The 15329-nt window shown below is 42.4% G+C and overlaps 1 protein-coding gene across 6 annotated transcripts in view; it reads left to right on the forward strand.

The window, feature by feature from the left end:
• SH3PXD2A (SH3 and PX domains 2A) overlaps positions 1-15329 on the forward strand; it is a 426239-nt gene that overhangs the window by 382869 nt on the left and 28041 nt on the right. For 4 of the 6 annotated variants that reach the window (XM_061636087.1, XM_061636088.1, XM_061636092.1 and 1 more), the window contains 2 exons: positions 2867-2980; positions 6334-6417. In XM_061636087.1, coding sequence (XP_061492071.1) covers positions 2867-2980; positions 6334-6417 — 198 coding nt within the window. The remainder of the gene's footprint in view (positions 1-2866; positions 2981-6333; positions 6418-15329) is intronic. The other 2 variants (XM_061636089.1, XM_061636093.1) reach the window with 1 other exon arrangement.

Consider the following 15329-nt stretch of genomic DNA (forward strand, 5'->3'; position numbering starts at 1 on the left):
TGACTAAAGCAGCGAGGCAGACCACAGACTATAAGGCATACTTGCTTTTTTGTGCTGTGCAATAGAGGCACTGGTACCATTTTACAACTGAGGAATGCTGAGCTAGAGCAATGAAGTGACTATCAAAGATCAGTCAGTGAAACCATGGCAGAGAATTCTTAAGCTGAAATAACAGTTTGCCTCTATGCAGGGTGCTTTTCATTTGCCATTTCTAACAAATGCAGCCTCTCCTGCTCCTCTATACACTTTTAGTGCAATCCTATTTGTTTGTACCACTGTATCCAATGGGTCTCCACTTCCATTCTTGCCAAACTACAAATAGTGCATGTGTTTTCTGTTCCCCTCTACACAACTATCCATATCCCTCTCCTCACTTGCTTTCTAGCAACTCTGTCCCTTCTCCCCTTATTTATAAGCAACTCTTTTTATTTTTGCCTGTTTCCTCTTCCCAAGTTAACTTGTGCCAAGACACATCAGTCCTCATCCCAGGAGTCTTTTCAATACCTGGTTTTCAATACCAGGGCTGAGTCCTGGAATATGGTGGTGGGGGAGTGCGCATGTGCAGAGTGCTCTTCTTTCTCCACTGAACAACTGTCATCTCTTGCCCCCTCACATAAATTAAATTCAAAAGCAGAGTGCCTGAGTTTGTATTCAGCTCAGGGTTATTAGTATAAGGGCTCAGCCCACAGTCCCCCAAAAAATCTGCTCCTGGTTTTCCCTCTCTCTACTTCGCTCATTTCAGCTGCCCAATTCCAAAAATAGAGATCTCCCTCTCCCCTCCTTTTAAAGGCTTGTTTCACTTCTTAAAACATTATTTGATGCAATTCATAAGCCAAGGGTGTGGGAAGGAGGCTCTGCTCTCGCTCATTTTTTTCCCCCTGCCATCCATCTCCTGCTCCTGCAAACTTTGCTTGCTGCTTCAGCTGGCTTCAGTCTCTGTGAGTTGGGAGAAGCAGAGAGAAGTAGCCAATAGTAAAAGCATCTAATCTGCACTTAACACTTGGGCTTTGTGAAGGACAAACAGGAATTAGCTAAGTCTGGTTTTTAATAGACTCTGACTGTTTTCTGCATTGACTGCTGTGGAAGTAAGCAGTTATGTATTAACTTGGATCCTAACTAGTCCTCCCTGATCTAGGGATGGAAAGATCTGTCAATTTTGGTTCTCTCAGTTTCTCACTTTTCTAATGTTAAATTCAGTTCTCTACATTTCTGCTCCAATCTGCGATTTTTAAAAAAAAAATCCTTATGAAAATTCTCCACCATTTTAGTTCCAATTTCTCCAAATAAACACATTTTTATAGGCAGTTTTGACAAAGGGACACATTTTGGCAAGCCATTTCTCATCACATCATGCCTCTTTGCATGCTATTTTCACTCATGTATTCATTTTTATGCACACTTTCCCCAATACATGCACTTTTATAAATATTGTTTAGATGGCGAACTGCATCGCAAAATTCTAATAAATGCACACTTCAAAAGATGGATGTGTTTTGATTCTCATATTGTTTCAGAAAGTGTGAATTTGATAAATTCTGCTTGAAATGTGAACTGAATTGAAATTCTCACCCATCCCTACCTGATCAGAAGGGCGAATTTCATTTACAGGGGGAACTGGGATCCTGTGGAGGCTCCCACTAGAATACAGGGGCAGGGCAGTTACTGATCTCCCTCTCTCCCTATGCCGCCCCTCATGCTGCTCCAGGGGTTCTCCTAACCCTCTGCAGCAGATTTTTGGGAGAAGGGGAGATGGGTGAAAAATGTCACCTCCCACTGCTAGCAGTTTGTAGAACTTTGCTCACCGGACACTCCCACAGCAAGCTAACTAAGCAGAATTTGAGCCATTATGGTAAGCTTCTTGTAACTTACCAGTCTCAATTACATCCTGTGAGAGGATTTGATATATGTAGCAAGGCCACTTTGGATCAGCTGGATGGGAAAAATGCAAATAATCCTCCAGTAATTTGCTCTAGCAATGTATAAACCTTTGGGCAGCTTTTTGGGGTGGTGTAGGGGGAGAAAGGCAGTGATATCTAAGTTATAGAAAAAATATGGGCTCTTTTGCTATTCATAGAATCATAGAATAGTAGAGTTGGAAGGGGCCTACAAGGCCATCGAGTCCAACCCCCTGCTCAGTGCAGGAATCCAAATCAAAGCATTCATTTTTCTGTGTTGGGTTAATGCCTTGTGGTAGCATTAATACTCCAAATTCGATTTTCTAGAGGACTTCCAAAGCATTTTGACACTCAGGGATGTAATTATGTTGGGTTTCACAGGTTATTCAAAGTGGGTGGAGTCATTTTAATATAGGACATTTGTGTAAGGCTATTGGCATTGTGATTTTTACCAAGGGTGCAGGACATCCTTGTGCCTATGGCCACTTTATTTCCACCAGCACTGTCCACTTCATACAAAATGTGCAGTTCCAGCAGCTCCTACTTCATGGAAAAGAATACAAAGTTTTCCTTTCCCCTCTTCTAGACACCTCTCCTCCTGCTATATAGGTACAAAATGTTTGGCAGCTGGCCCCAAATCTGAACCTGCTAATGCTAAATAGCTCAGCAAGGAAAGCTTTGACAGTTGGGAAAGAGAAAGTGACCTTTTCACTTCTTCCCCATCATCGCCACCACCGCACATACACCTCTCTTGGAAAAAGCCCAGTGCTCCCCACCCTGTTCCAGGGTGGTTGGAGCCTTGAACAGGAACGCTGTTCTTGGAGAGGTGGAGTTACACTGAAATATTTGAAACGGATTCTCTTTTGTTCATTTATATGGTTGTTCCTATTCTAAGAAGTGGTTAAAACACTGTGTTTTTTTGGGGGGGGGGTTCTGCAATCTTAACTCTCCTTCTTTGCCTACCCTCACAGGTTGGTGGTTTGTAAGCACAGCAGAAGAGCAGGGCTGGGTCCCTGCCACGTACCTGGAATCCCAAAGTGGAATTAGAGATGATTCTGAAATTAACATGTCCAAAGGAGGGGAAGGTAAGAATACTAAGAGCACTTACAATAGTGGTGCATCTAGGTGAGAAATCCTAATTAAACCTAACTGCATCCTGTAAGAATTGGTATATCTATGCTAAACAGCTGTACAAAGGCTAGTTGGGCATTCAGTTATGGCCATTTGTACCATGGGGGGGCATTAAGAGTAAAGCCTTGTTAATGTCTTCCAGGGCTACCTTGATCTGGCAGTAGTAGAGACTATAGAAGTAATGCTAATATGTGTTGGATATAAAATTAAAGAAATACTAATTTTTTGATTATGGTGGTGTTGGGTTTCTAGCAACTTGTAGTCTACAAAGCTTGTGATTTGTATGCAATAATGCATACAGACTTCCTTAACAGACTTAACACAGTCATCTGAGTTGTTTTTTTCCTGTTTTTCTTGAATCCTTCATAGACTGGGGGAGAGGGAGACTTTATACTCTCTATAAAATTCTCTTCATTTAAAAGCGCTTTCTGAAATATGCTAATACTGTATTATAATGTTGATAGTCTGGTTTTTATCCCAGTTTGCAAGTACTTTTGTCTAAGAATGCTGTCAAATCTACATATAGCCTGTCTCCAAAAGATTTTGGTAGTCACTGCCCTATCTTGCTTAGTGCTGACTGAATCCATCCTCTCCCATCATAATATTGCCCTTTTAGCGTAAACCTTTTTGTCATGTACCATCATCTGTACACCAACTCAAAAATAACTGTGCACAGGGGATGCTGTCTCAAAACAGAGTTGCATACAATATTATGGCACCTCTCAATCCTGGGGAGGTGGAATGGCATTGTATGTTACTGCTCTTGTACCAGATAAAAAATTCATATCAACAAAAGGGAGATATCAACAAAAGGGACAGTGTTGGAATGCACTTCTTTTAAAGATAAGTAACACATCTTTGCTTAGAACAGACACAGGAAATCTGTTGCTCACCTGATGTTGCAGCAACTTGCATCATCTTTGACCCATGGCTATGCTGACTAGGACTGATGGGAGTTGGAGTCCAGCGATATCTGGAGAGTCACAGGTTCCTGTCCCCTGACTTAGGTTCCAAAGCACCCCTTCCCTAATGTGCTAATATTGTTGCTTGAGAGACACTGTGAAACTTGGAGTAATGAACACTCTCCTTAGTAAGAAACCACCCCTTCCATTTCCAGGCCCTAACAACAGTCTTTTCCTCTGCCTCAGTAATGGAAGTCTGCAGCAGTTCATTCAGGGCACTCAACAACATCCTGAAGGAAAGATAGAGGAACCTCTGAGCAAAGGCTGTCTAAAATATGTCCCATGGCTTTATCTTATCAAGCCCAGCTGGGTGTTCCCAGTGCACCCTGCCATGTTCCCAAATTACTGAACTGCTTTTAGAGCTAGAAAGTAAAGCATTTACTATGCCAAAGGGGGGGAAACTATGAGTGCATGCCACAGCATCGGCCTTTGTTTTAAAACTATCAATACAGGTATCAAGGAGTGTGGAAAGTGTGTAATCTGCAATTCAACAGCATTTTCACCCAAAGAGAGGAAAGGGTTGGTGGTAGCCTGTGGCCAATGGAGGAGGAGGAGGAGGAGGAGATTCTGATGACAAGGTTATTCTGGCAGGATAGAAATGCCATTTTGAGCATCCTGAGAGTGTTTGGAAGGTAATCAGTGATGTGTGGAAAGTGATTTAGATATTGGAGGATTGGAGGTAGAAGCTATAGACTTGAGTGAGGGGTCTGATGACTGGGAGTCTAGGGAATATTGCTGATGAAGGCAATTGGGCAATCAAGATGTGGAAGGGTGGGGCATATGAGGCTGAATTATAAAACAATGCTTTAGGTGCTGCTTCTACACATCTTTTCACCTTCAAAACAAGCCACTTTTGAGGTTAAAAAATAGGGTATGTCTCTGGGCATCTGCCGCATTGGCAGTTTGTCCTTCAAGCCCACAGGAATTTAAGCCCCTGGTATAGAACATGTGTCTGAATTCCCTGAAGAAATGGCCCTGAAAATCTGCCCACCTCTAAGAGCTCTGCATTAGGATCACTTGCATTCTAGGCAGACAATGAAATCTTCATTTTACAGATAGCCATAGCTTTAATTTTTGGTCTAACTGAGAGAGGCCTGTGGCATAGGGTTCTCTGAATTTTAGGACGCCTGTATATGCATGCTCTTCACATGAGACCTCTTTCTCTTCCTTAACTGAGAGAAAACTAGCAATGGAAGCATTTGTGTGAAAGTCAATGGTCATTCCTCTCTTTTGACATCTTGGCGCATGAATTGCAGAACTAGTTTGGCAATAAGGGAATGACTAACTGAATTGAAATATGGTTTAAGTTATGAATGTTGAGAGAAGGAATGCATTCCTTGCCATAAAAATTAAGGTGTCCACTGTGCACAGCTCTCCACAATGTAAAGTCACAAATCATTTTCGTTATTGTTGCTGCTGATCTGAATCGTTGCTTTCTTTTAAGTATGAAGCTATCAGCTATGACATGTTAATGTCTTGAACCTTTCTAATCTTAAAAATAATTTTTAAAAAGATTGAAAGCTGGTCTCAAAGCACAAGATGCATTTGCCCCCTCTTCCAAGCTAATTGTAAATTGGTGTTGTAATTCCTCCCTTCCTCAGTCCGCTTATAGCCAATCTTATTGGTAGTCTAAAATCACAATCTTTTAAATTACCTTTTGTCCTTTTGGGCTGGATTGCTGAGAAATTTGCAGATACCAAATGGTTCTATGCCATCTTTGCACCCACACGCACACACTCACACACATGCACAAACTCCCATGGTGCTTATCTGGTTCCTGGTAGACTCTGCACAGTACTAGGTCTTTGCAGAGTTGTGCAGGCCCAAACAAGCTGATGGTGTAATCAGTGTGCATCAGCATGTAGAGGCCTCTTCAAAGATTTCATCCTGCATGGTACAGATCTGGACCTCTCTTCTGCATCTATGGAGTAATATAGGGAATAGGCTGCAACCTTGGCAAAGGACCTGAACTCTCCTGTGCCACAAAGTTGTCATAAAAATATACTCCTGGTCTAAACAGCCTGCAGTCTAAGCAAAGCACCATGATATTTTTATGTCTGTTTCTTAACTGACCCTTCCAAAAAGTCTGGAAACACACAATGTTATTATTTAGTATGATTTTATAACCAGTAAATGAATCATGGGAAAACCTGTTTGTGCCTGGACCTCAAGTAGTTACCTATTTTATCATAAACTAATTATAATATATTATTCCATCTCATCCTTGTTAACACAAAACTGGTTCTTACAGTTACCATGTTTTTTTGGTTAGGTTTTGTTCTCCACCCATCCATCACTTTTTATTTTTCTTTCCTCTTTATGTTTTCATCCATTTTCCAAAATAGTTTCTAAGAGACGCAAGGCTCACCTGAGGCGCCTGGACCGGCGATGGACACTGGGAGGGATGGTCAACAGGCAGCAGAGTCGAGGTGAAGTTTCTGGGACTTGGTCCCTTGAAGGGTGCACATGCTGGTGGCTGCCGTTGCTTCTCTTGCCATTCTCTTGCTAAGAACTGCTGGCTGGTGTGTTGCATATGTCATTGGGTCTTTTTCCCTCTGCAATAGAAGCAAGCTGCTTATAGCAAATTAGATGGCATATTGATGCTACTAGCTGAGCATGTCCAGATGGGAGCCTATAGCAAATGTTAGCTCTGCAGACACTGCATGCTTTCATAAGCAACTCTTCCCATCTTTTAGTCTGTAGTGGCATCACTTCTGAAGGTTGTTAAGATGACAGAAAAAGGAAGGCAGGAAAGTGCCAATTTGATCAGTGTTTGGATTTGATGTCAATTTGGCTTTTTCATTCCTAATTATTTTCTGTGGGTAGTTCTTCCTTCACATGGGGAAGGTGGGAAATGGGTCTTAAACTCTAAAGAAAGTAGGCAAATTGCATGAGCCATGAAATGTAAGTCTATAGTTAAGAGCAGCTGAGCAAAGGAATGTTTTTACAATCTGTTCAAAAGTGGGGTGTTGCTTTTCCTGTCCCCCTAATAGTATATTGGAGTTTGAGGATGTTGGTAGATGAGATGAAATCATGAAATGAAACTCTCTTCTTCCCCCCCCTGCACTGTACCCCCCACCCACCCCCATCACATACTGCAGAATTCAGGGTTGGTTTGGCAGTATATAGCAGGTGAAGCAGAGTGGGGTGAATTGAGGAAACTTGAAAACCCCAAATGTTACAAGCCTGCTGTACAGGTACATTGCTATGAAGGCCTGGGGTGACAATGCATTTAGTTAATGGTCCTGGCTTCTTTTATTTTTAGTTACAGCTTGCCATCTTTAAATAACTGAGACTATGAATCTTAATATCATAAATGTTGTAATTGCACTCCTGCAAGAGAGGTTGATCCCATTGATCAGGATGGGATTGTATGTATGGAAGTCTCTACTGTTTCTGCTCACCGCATGCAACACACAAGTGCTCTAATGCTCTTGCTGTCCTCACCCACCTCTAATTTGTGCAAGTCAGATGCTATATCCTCATGTCTTGCTATAGCAGAGATGGGCAATCTAAGTGCAGCAAACTTTGTTCAGGCTCTTGAAGGCAGAGATGGGCAGTCTCACTGGAGTCTGATTAGCTTATTCAAAAGCATTGACAGGCAGGTAATCCATCCACTGGATATCTGTAAATCTATTTTGGTTCCCCCCTCCCTGAAACAGTTGCAGTTTGGCTTGACCTCTAGGACCCTATGATGATATGTGCACACTCGGCCTAGAGGTTTTGGGTGCAAGGTGCTATCATAGCACTTTCTGAGTACACTTTAGAATCTAGCAATCTGACCTGGGCTCCAAAATGGGTTCAAACAATGTAATTATCTCACATTGGATCTGCCAATTGCACTGTTCAGCATCTAGTCTGGTTATATTTTGAGTCCTAGAATTTGCACTGAAAATGTACAGGGTAGCAGGAAGTTCTACCCCTGGAGTTGCCAACATGCAGACTGTGGACACAATGGCATCTTTTGAGGATTTCATTTGGCACCCATGAACCTCTGAGCCCACTTCCTATTTTAGCTATGTGCTTTTCTAGGGCTCAATTTGGCACCTGAGCAGCTAAGCAGAGATCAGAGAGACCAACAGGGTAGGAGTGCAAGGGGAGTGTTCCGGGAGACTGGGGGTATGGGAAAATGAGTGACCAGGGGTAGAAGTGGGGTACCACTAAAGTCAGGAAAGACAAAGAGGACAGAACAGAATGTCTGAAATAATAAAATAAAGAAGTAAGAGGGAAATTGGAGTACTGGGGAGAGAGAGACAAGCCACATGCACAAAAAGAGAATGGCATAATTCTTACATGGGTCTCCCCAAAGCCACCATCAAATCACAGATCACATCTTTTATTCATTGACTTAATCATAAAATTCATAGATCTAGTGCTTTCCAATGATGCCATAGCACAAAAACATGGATCAGAGGCACAGATTCTTATGGATCTTCATATTTTTTACAAATGATCTCCAGAAAACCACCATCAAATCAAACCTTTTTGGACACATATGTGCTCTATGTTTTGTTGGTGGTTTTGTTGTCTTCCTATGTGGTTAAAAAAAAAAGTCATGAGGATTCATTATCCATCCCTTGGATCAATGTTTTTGTGGTGCTAACAAACACTGGATCTGTGATTTTGCTGTGTAGCCTAACTCTGTAAACTTTAATTTTATTGTGTTTTGGGGGGATCCTGTGTAAAATACTGCAAATTTAAAAGAATCTATTTTATTTCTATTGGATCCAACTTTAATCCGGGCTCCTTAGAAAAGTAAAGTGTGTTCATGTCTTTTTCCTGTCTCTCTTAGGAAGGCTGATCGTATGAGACAAGCAGCTGGAGGGAATGATGTCTCAAAATTTCAAATGTTTGACAACCCCTGATTGATCATACTATACCAATTGACACACAAGGCTGCCAAGTCTTTGCATGTATGGTCTCTTGTATTACAAAGACATACGTCAATTGTTTGGCTGCGTTTAAATGCCATGGGAAGATATCACCAAGTGGGGCTTTTCATGCAAGAGAAGTAGATGTCTACCCTTCACACAGAATAGCACAAAGGGAGCATACCATTTCCTATGCAGAAGTGACATCCTTGTAAGAATGTTTGTCTTTCTGACTCTATGCCACATCTTACTGGAAATATTTACAAAAATTGTAAACCTTCATGGGAATATCTGATGCTTCTGATGTACTACCTCTTGGGAAGAACTCTGTCCTGTTCAGTTGCCAGGGTTGGAGTGTACATAGAGGCGAGTGAAGCATAGAGCTTGTTGTAAAATCTCCTTAAGTTTTTATGAGTATCTTGAAATGTGTAGACCATTCCTTGGCTCTTGCACAATTCCTTGGGAAAGTGCTATCACAGACACTGCATATATTTCAAGCTTGAAGTTAATAATAATAATAATAATAATAAATTTAATTTCTTCGTCGCCTATCTGGCCAATGGCCACTCTAGGCGACTTACAAAATTGTTAAAATACAATTGATAAAATACAGTAATACAATATAAAAACAACACATCTGCAGCAACAATATTAAAACTGGGCAGGAGGCATTTCAGTTATAACAATTAACCCTCCCCAGATACCCCGAAGGCCTGCTGAAAGAGCCAGGTCTTTAAGGCTTTCCGAAACACATTTAAAGAAGAGGCATGCCGGAAATCTTGTGGGAGGGAGTTCCAAAGAGTGGGGGCCACCACTGAGAATGCCCTCTCTCTTGTACCCGCCAATCTGGCTGTTTTTGTTGGCGGGATTGAGAGAAGGCCCTGTGTGGCCGATCTTGTCGGGCGGCATAATTGGTGGCGTTGAAGGCGCTCCGTGAGATAAACTGGGCCGGAACCGTGTAGGGATTTAAAGGTCAATACCAACACCTTGAATTGGGCTCGGAAAACAACTGGTAGCCAGTGTAGGTCGAACAACACTGGTGTGATGTGATCTCGGCGGCGACTATTCGTAAGTAGTCGAGCCGCCGCATTTTGTATCAGTTGTAATTTCCGGACAGTTTTCAAGGGTATCCCCACGTAGAGCGCATTACAGTAGTCCAAACGAGAGGTGACCAGGGCGTGTACCACTAGTGGGAGCTGGTGAACAGGAAGGTAGGGTTGCAGCCTTCGTATGAGGTGTAGTTGATACCAGGCTCCTCGGCTCACTACCGAAATCTGAGCCTCCATGGACAGCCTGGAATCAAGCACAACCCCAAGGCTGCGGACCTGGTCTTTTAGGGGTAGACTCACCCCGTTGAACTTCAGGTCAATGTCGCCCAACCTTCTCTTGTCCCCCACAAGTAGTACCTCGGTCTTATCAGGGTTCAACTTCAGCTTGTTCCTTCCCATCCATCCACTCACGGATTCCAGGCACTTGGACAAGGTCTCCATAGCCAACTCTGGTGAAGATTTAAACGAGAGATAGAGCTGAGTGTCATCCGCATATTGATGACACTGCAGCCCAAATCTCCTGATGATTGCCCCCAGCGGCTTCATATAGATGTTAAATAGCATGGGAGAGAGGATAGAGCCCTGTGGCACACCACAATTGAGAGGCCAAGGGTCTGATACCTCCTCCCCCAACGCTACCTGTTGGTACCTATCGGAGAGAAAGGAATGGAACCACTGTAATACAGTGCCTCCAATTCCCAATCCCTCCAGGCGAAGCAGAAGGATACTGTGGTCGACAGTATCAAAAGCCGCTGAGAGATCGAGGAGGACAAGAAAGGTGGATTCTCCCCTATCTAATGCCCTCCTCAAATCATCTACCAGAGCGACCAAGGCTGTTTCAGTTCCGTGACCAGTCCTGAAACCCGATTGGTATGGATCCAAATAATCTGTTTCATCCAAGTGTGCTGACAACTGGTTGGCCACCACTCGCTCAATGACCTTGCCCAGAAATGGCAGATTCGAAAGTTACTGATTTACTGTTATTTGGAGACCCATTTACCATAAGAGGTTATCCTAGCTCAGTGGTTTCCACTTTTATGAGTACGGGACCCCCTTTGTAAGCTCAAAATATTTCGTGACCCCCACCATGCTCCAAATCACATCTCCAAATATTCCTTTCCATAAAAAGCTCCCCACAGACAGAGAGGTGTTGCTTTCTTTTCTTCATGCAAAGGTCCAATCAAATTGGGATCTCCCTCCCCCCTATGCACACAGTCTGAAGATGTACAGTCCTGTCTCCCAACACCAGTGGGTCACAGTGTTGGACTAAGAACCAGGTTCAAATCCCTACCCAGCCATGAAGCCCACTGGGTGACCTTGGACCAGACACGGTTTCTAGCCTGACCTATCTCACAGGGTTGGTGTAAGGATAAAATGGAAAGGGGGGGACACCATGTACACCACTTAGAGCAACCTGGAGGAAAGGTGGGATATACATGCAATAATACTTAAATAAATGGATGAATTTCTGCTGCAATGCCAGGAGCGCAGCCTCAGCCAACCTGCTGAGCGTTTGTTTTTTAAATAGTAATCAAGAAGCAGCAATGTGGTGGTTATGGGGATGCTAGACTGTGCACTGCAGACAATAGGGTGGATAGATTAAGGAGGCGGTTAGTGCTTTAAGGCCTTGGGATGATCATTAGAACTGGTGACTTGATTAGCATGCACTTGGGGAATGAGAGTGGAGCAGAAGACAGATCAGTGTATACACAGACACGAACATACCTGCTTCTCCTGCAAACATCTGCAGGTGTGCATGCATTTGAGCATGTGGGAGGAGGGAAGCCCTCAACTGCAGCAGCATCTTAAAGAGAGAGATGGGAGATGGAATATAGATGGAAGAAAGGGGACACTGGTACACACTTAGCCTCTGAGATGGGGGGCAAGCAAGTTCTGAGCTTCCTCACTGCTCCTTGGGTCCATCTGGGTCGAAGGCAAGATCTGGGCGGCTTCACAAATAAGAATAATTTTTAAAAGGAGGTGGCAGTGAAGTAGGAGCCAAGAAAGGCAGGCAGGCTGGCTGCCAGGAAGGAAGGGGGAAAGCAGCCTTTCCTTGCAGCCTTGCTTCTTTTTGCTTCACAAAAAGCCCTTTCCTTTCGTTCTAAGTAAGGGCGTCAGCAGCAGCGGCAGTGTGAGGAGATGGGAGTCAGCAATAGTAATTCCCTCTTCTTCCTGGTAGCTCCACCCTCAGCATTTGCCACATGTTTTATAGGCAGACGCCTGCCTTAGGCGCACCTGAAAGACTATCTGCTGTTTCAGCAAAAGGTCTCTTCACTTGTTTGGAGCAAGGTGTCGTCTGCAGCGGCAGTGTGGAGCAGACAGTGTCCAGGCAGTGAAGACTTTTTAAAAAATAAATAAATAATTCATTTCTTTACTGTTCGTGCCCCCCTCTGGATTACTTCACAGCCCCCAGGTTGGGAACCACTATCCTAGCTGGTAGTATGTAAACCTTGACCTGGTGCCCTCCAAACATTTTGGACTACAGCGCTGATGGGAACATCTTGGGGGTACCAGGTTGGGAAAGACTTTAGTGGACTATAAACTGGGGGCTTGCCTTATGTAAAACTGTTCTAAAACCTCTAGATCATCTTTGAAGGACCCTTGGCTCTTGGGCATGAAATGACTTTGTCCTGAAAGAGGTTATTTGAATAAAAGGAGGTTGTAGGAGGCAAAGGGAGATGGCGTGAAAGAGACTGCTGACTGAAGGGAAAGTCTTTTTAAAGAGAATTTTTCTGTGGTTTGGAAAGTTTTGAGCTATTGAATGTTGCTTAGGAGCCTTAATTAGATAAACCTTAGACTCCATGCCTCTGCCACCAGTCTTCAAAGCAGGATCAGGTCACACAGTGATGTTCCACAATGATACATAGAGAGACACAAATTAAATACATGAGATAGCTTTCCCTGCATTAGCCCTTCTGCATCACAGGAGGAAATTAGGTCACAGAGCTAGGAAACTGAGTTTCAGTTCTGCCTGCATCTCAGGATCAAGAAACAGAAAGGTGTATTTTGTACGGTGCTGGTAGTAAGGAGAGATTTGTTCAGTTCTCATTCTAATGCAAGATCTATACTTCACAAAAAACTACACAAAGTGAAGCAATCCTTCAAAAGTACACTTTTCTCATTTTTGGTATGCAGTGATCCAACCCAAAATGTACACAAAAATGTGTATATTAGGAGAAACGTGCACGAACGTGCATATCAATTTTAGGTTGGTTTTATTCAAATCACAGATTGAAAAAATGAGAAAGTGTGAAACAGAATCTGGAAAATTCACCCATCCCTAGCTGATAGGTATTATTTTTTTGTATGTCAGTCACTTTAGCTGTCTAAAAAAGAGTCTGTCCAGGTAAAACATCTGCCAAGTAGACACCATTTCAAATTGCTGCTGCTGCATGGAGGAAACCAACAACAACAAGCCATTTGTATCCAGCAGCTGCAAATTGGTGGACCTTTCTGGAAGTCTCAAAAGTTTGTATACTGTTTGCTGAGAAGATTGCTTGATCCTTGCGTAAGAAGCTGTGTCAAAGCAGCTATTGCAGGGACCAACTTACACAAGCCACATATCAGCTGCTTTGTGCATGCATCACTTCTCAGATATGAAAATTAAAGAAAGAAAAAATGGGACTTGGCCAACTTTGTCACAATCCCTGGAATACTACCTGGAAAGAGCAGTAATCTTGTAGATTTCAAAGATATTAGATTGCAGAAGTATGTTAGAGTAAGTGATCTGTAGGTGGCATAATGTGCATGTGAATGTGGTTTCTCCTAAAATCAGGAGATCTTTCAAACACAGACTAAGTGAGTTGAATGCCAGCATGAACTAAAGGGAGGAAGTTGGCCTCACTAGCAATAGTTTGTGCACTGTCTTAAAAAGCTTTAGTTTCCATTACAACTTCTAAAAGAGGAGATGATGATTGATCTAGAGTGTAATCTATAATGCTTAAAAACAGGTCCAAGAATTATTGCATGGGAGAAATGGCTGATGGTGCTTAGTCCACTAATTTTTTATTTTAAAAGAAGTTATCTCATATGCCTTCAAATAAGAATCCAAAGTAGCTTACAGTCAATCAAAACATAAAGCCACACTATCAAACAGCAGATTTAAAAACTAAAAGTGACTTACAAAATAAGAGCAACTGAGACCACATATTGTCCACTTTAGAACTTTCTAAAAACTGAATTGTGCTCTATCTTGCTCAGATCCCTTTTAAATGCTCCTTGGTCAGTTGGATGCAACACCAGTCATTCTTTTGAATGATGTTTCATTACTCTTTCCCATAAATGACGACGTGCATACATTTGATATTATATTTTTTTTATGGTTAGCCTCAGTTGAAGACTGTCCCAAATTGCTTTTTGGGTTACAAGAAGACCCATGCTCAAAGAGTGCCAGCTTGACTTACAAACTCTGTGTGTGTGTGTTTGTGGTTTCCCCTTTTTCCACCAGTGCAAGGAAACCAAATGAGTGTAATTTGGGAAATGTTATAATATTTTGCTGTTAAAGCACTCTGCAAAGGGAAACTTTAATGATAGCTTCCTGTTGCAGAGCAGAAGGCTTAAAAATAGAACAGCTAAACAAATCATAACGAGGGCTGTATTATCTGTCAGGGTTTAATCTTTGACAACACTATGCTATAAGCATCTCTTCTTTTTAGCCTTCATTCCTCCTCTACCTTCCTGTTCTCATCTTAAGTGAATAAAGGAAATATTTCAGCAAGACCCATGTTCAGTTTTGGATGGCTTTATGCCCAAAGAAATGAATATTTGGAAAGCAGAGTTGGTGATGGGCAAAACTTCAGCTGCTTGACATTTTGCAAATTTGGCTTCAACCCTGAGCTTTATTTGAGCCAGATTTCTATAACAACATTAAAGTCCCCATTTGGCTTATGTCAGCTGTGCATGTATCTTCCTCATATAATATTAAATATTTTAATTGGGAAAGAAAGGTGGTATTGCAGAGAGGCATGTTGTTGAACCCATAAAGCAGCTGGCTTTGTTCATTCTACTCAGAAAGAAAAGGATTGAGTTTGTGAGGTGACTTGAAAATTATGTTCTGTGCTCAGGAGCCACCCCTCAGCTGTGATAAGCAAAACTAGCCATATTTGAACAGAATAGCTACTTTTTGTGATTTTCATCATGGAAGAGATCAAGCAGAATCTAGTTTTAGTCATTGTTTCAGTGCACATCTGATGGCTCTGCATCCACCTACCCTATAGGATCATTTGAGGATGCTGAACCCATTCATAAGGCTGAGTTGTACATTTCCCTCCACTGTAACATAACTGGAAAGTAGTCAGCCCAGTTGTAAAAGGTAATAATGAACCCATCCTGTTTTACCATGTTTTAATGTTGTTACCGCATGGCCTTTGCCTGACTCTGAAGACTATCACATAGGTTCATACATTTTTTTTGCAGTTTTTT

This window comes from Rhineura floridana, chromosome 7 (genome assembly GCF_030035675.1).
Source record: "Rhineura floridana isolate rRhiFlo1 chromosome 7, rRhiFlo1.hap2, whole genome shotgun sequence".
Classification (NCBI taxonomy): domain Eukaryota; kingdom Metazoa; phylum Chordata; class Lepidosauria; order Squamata; family Rhineuridae; genus Rhineura; species Rhineura floridana.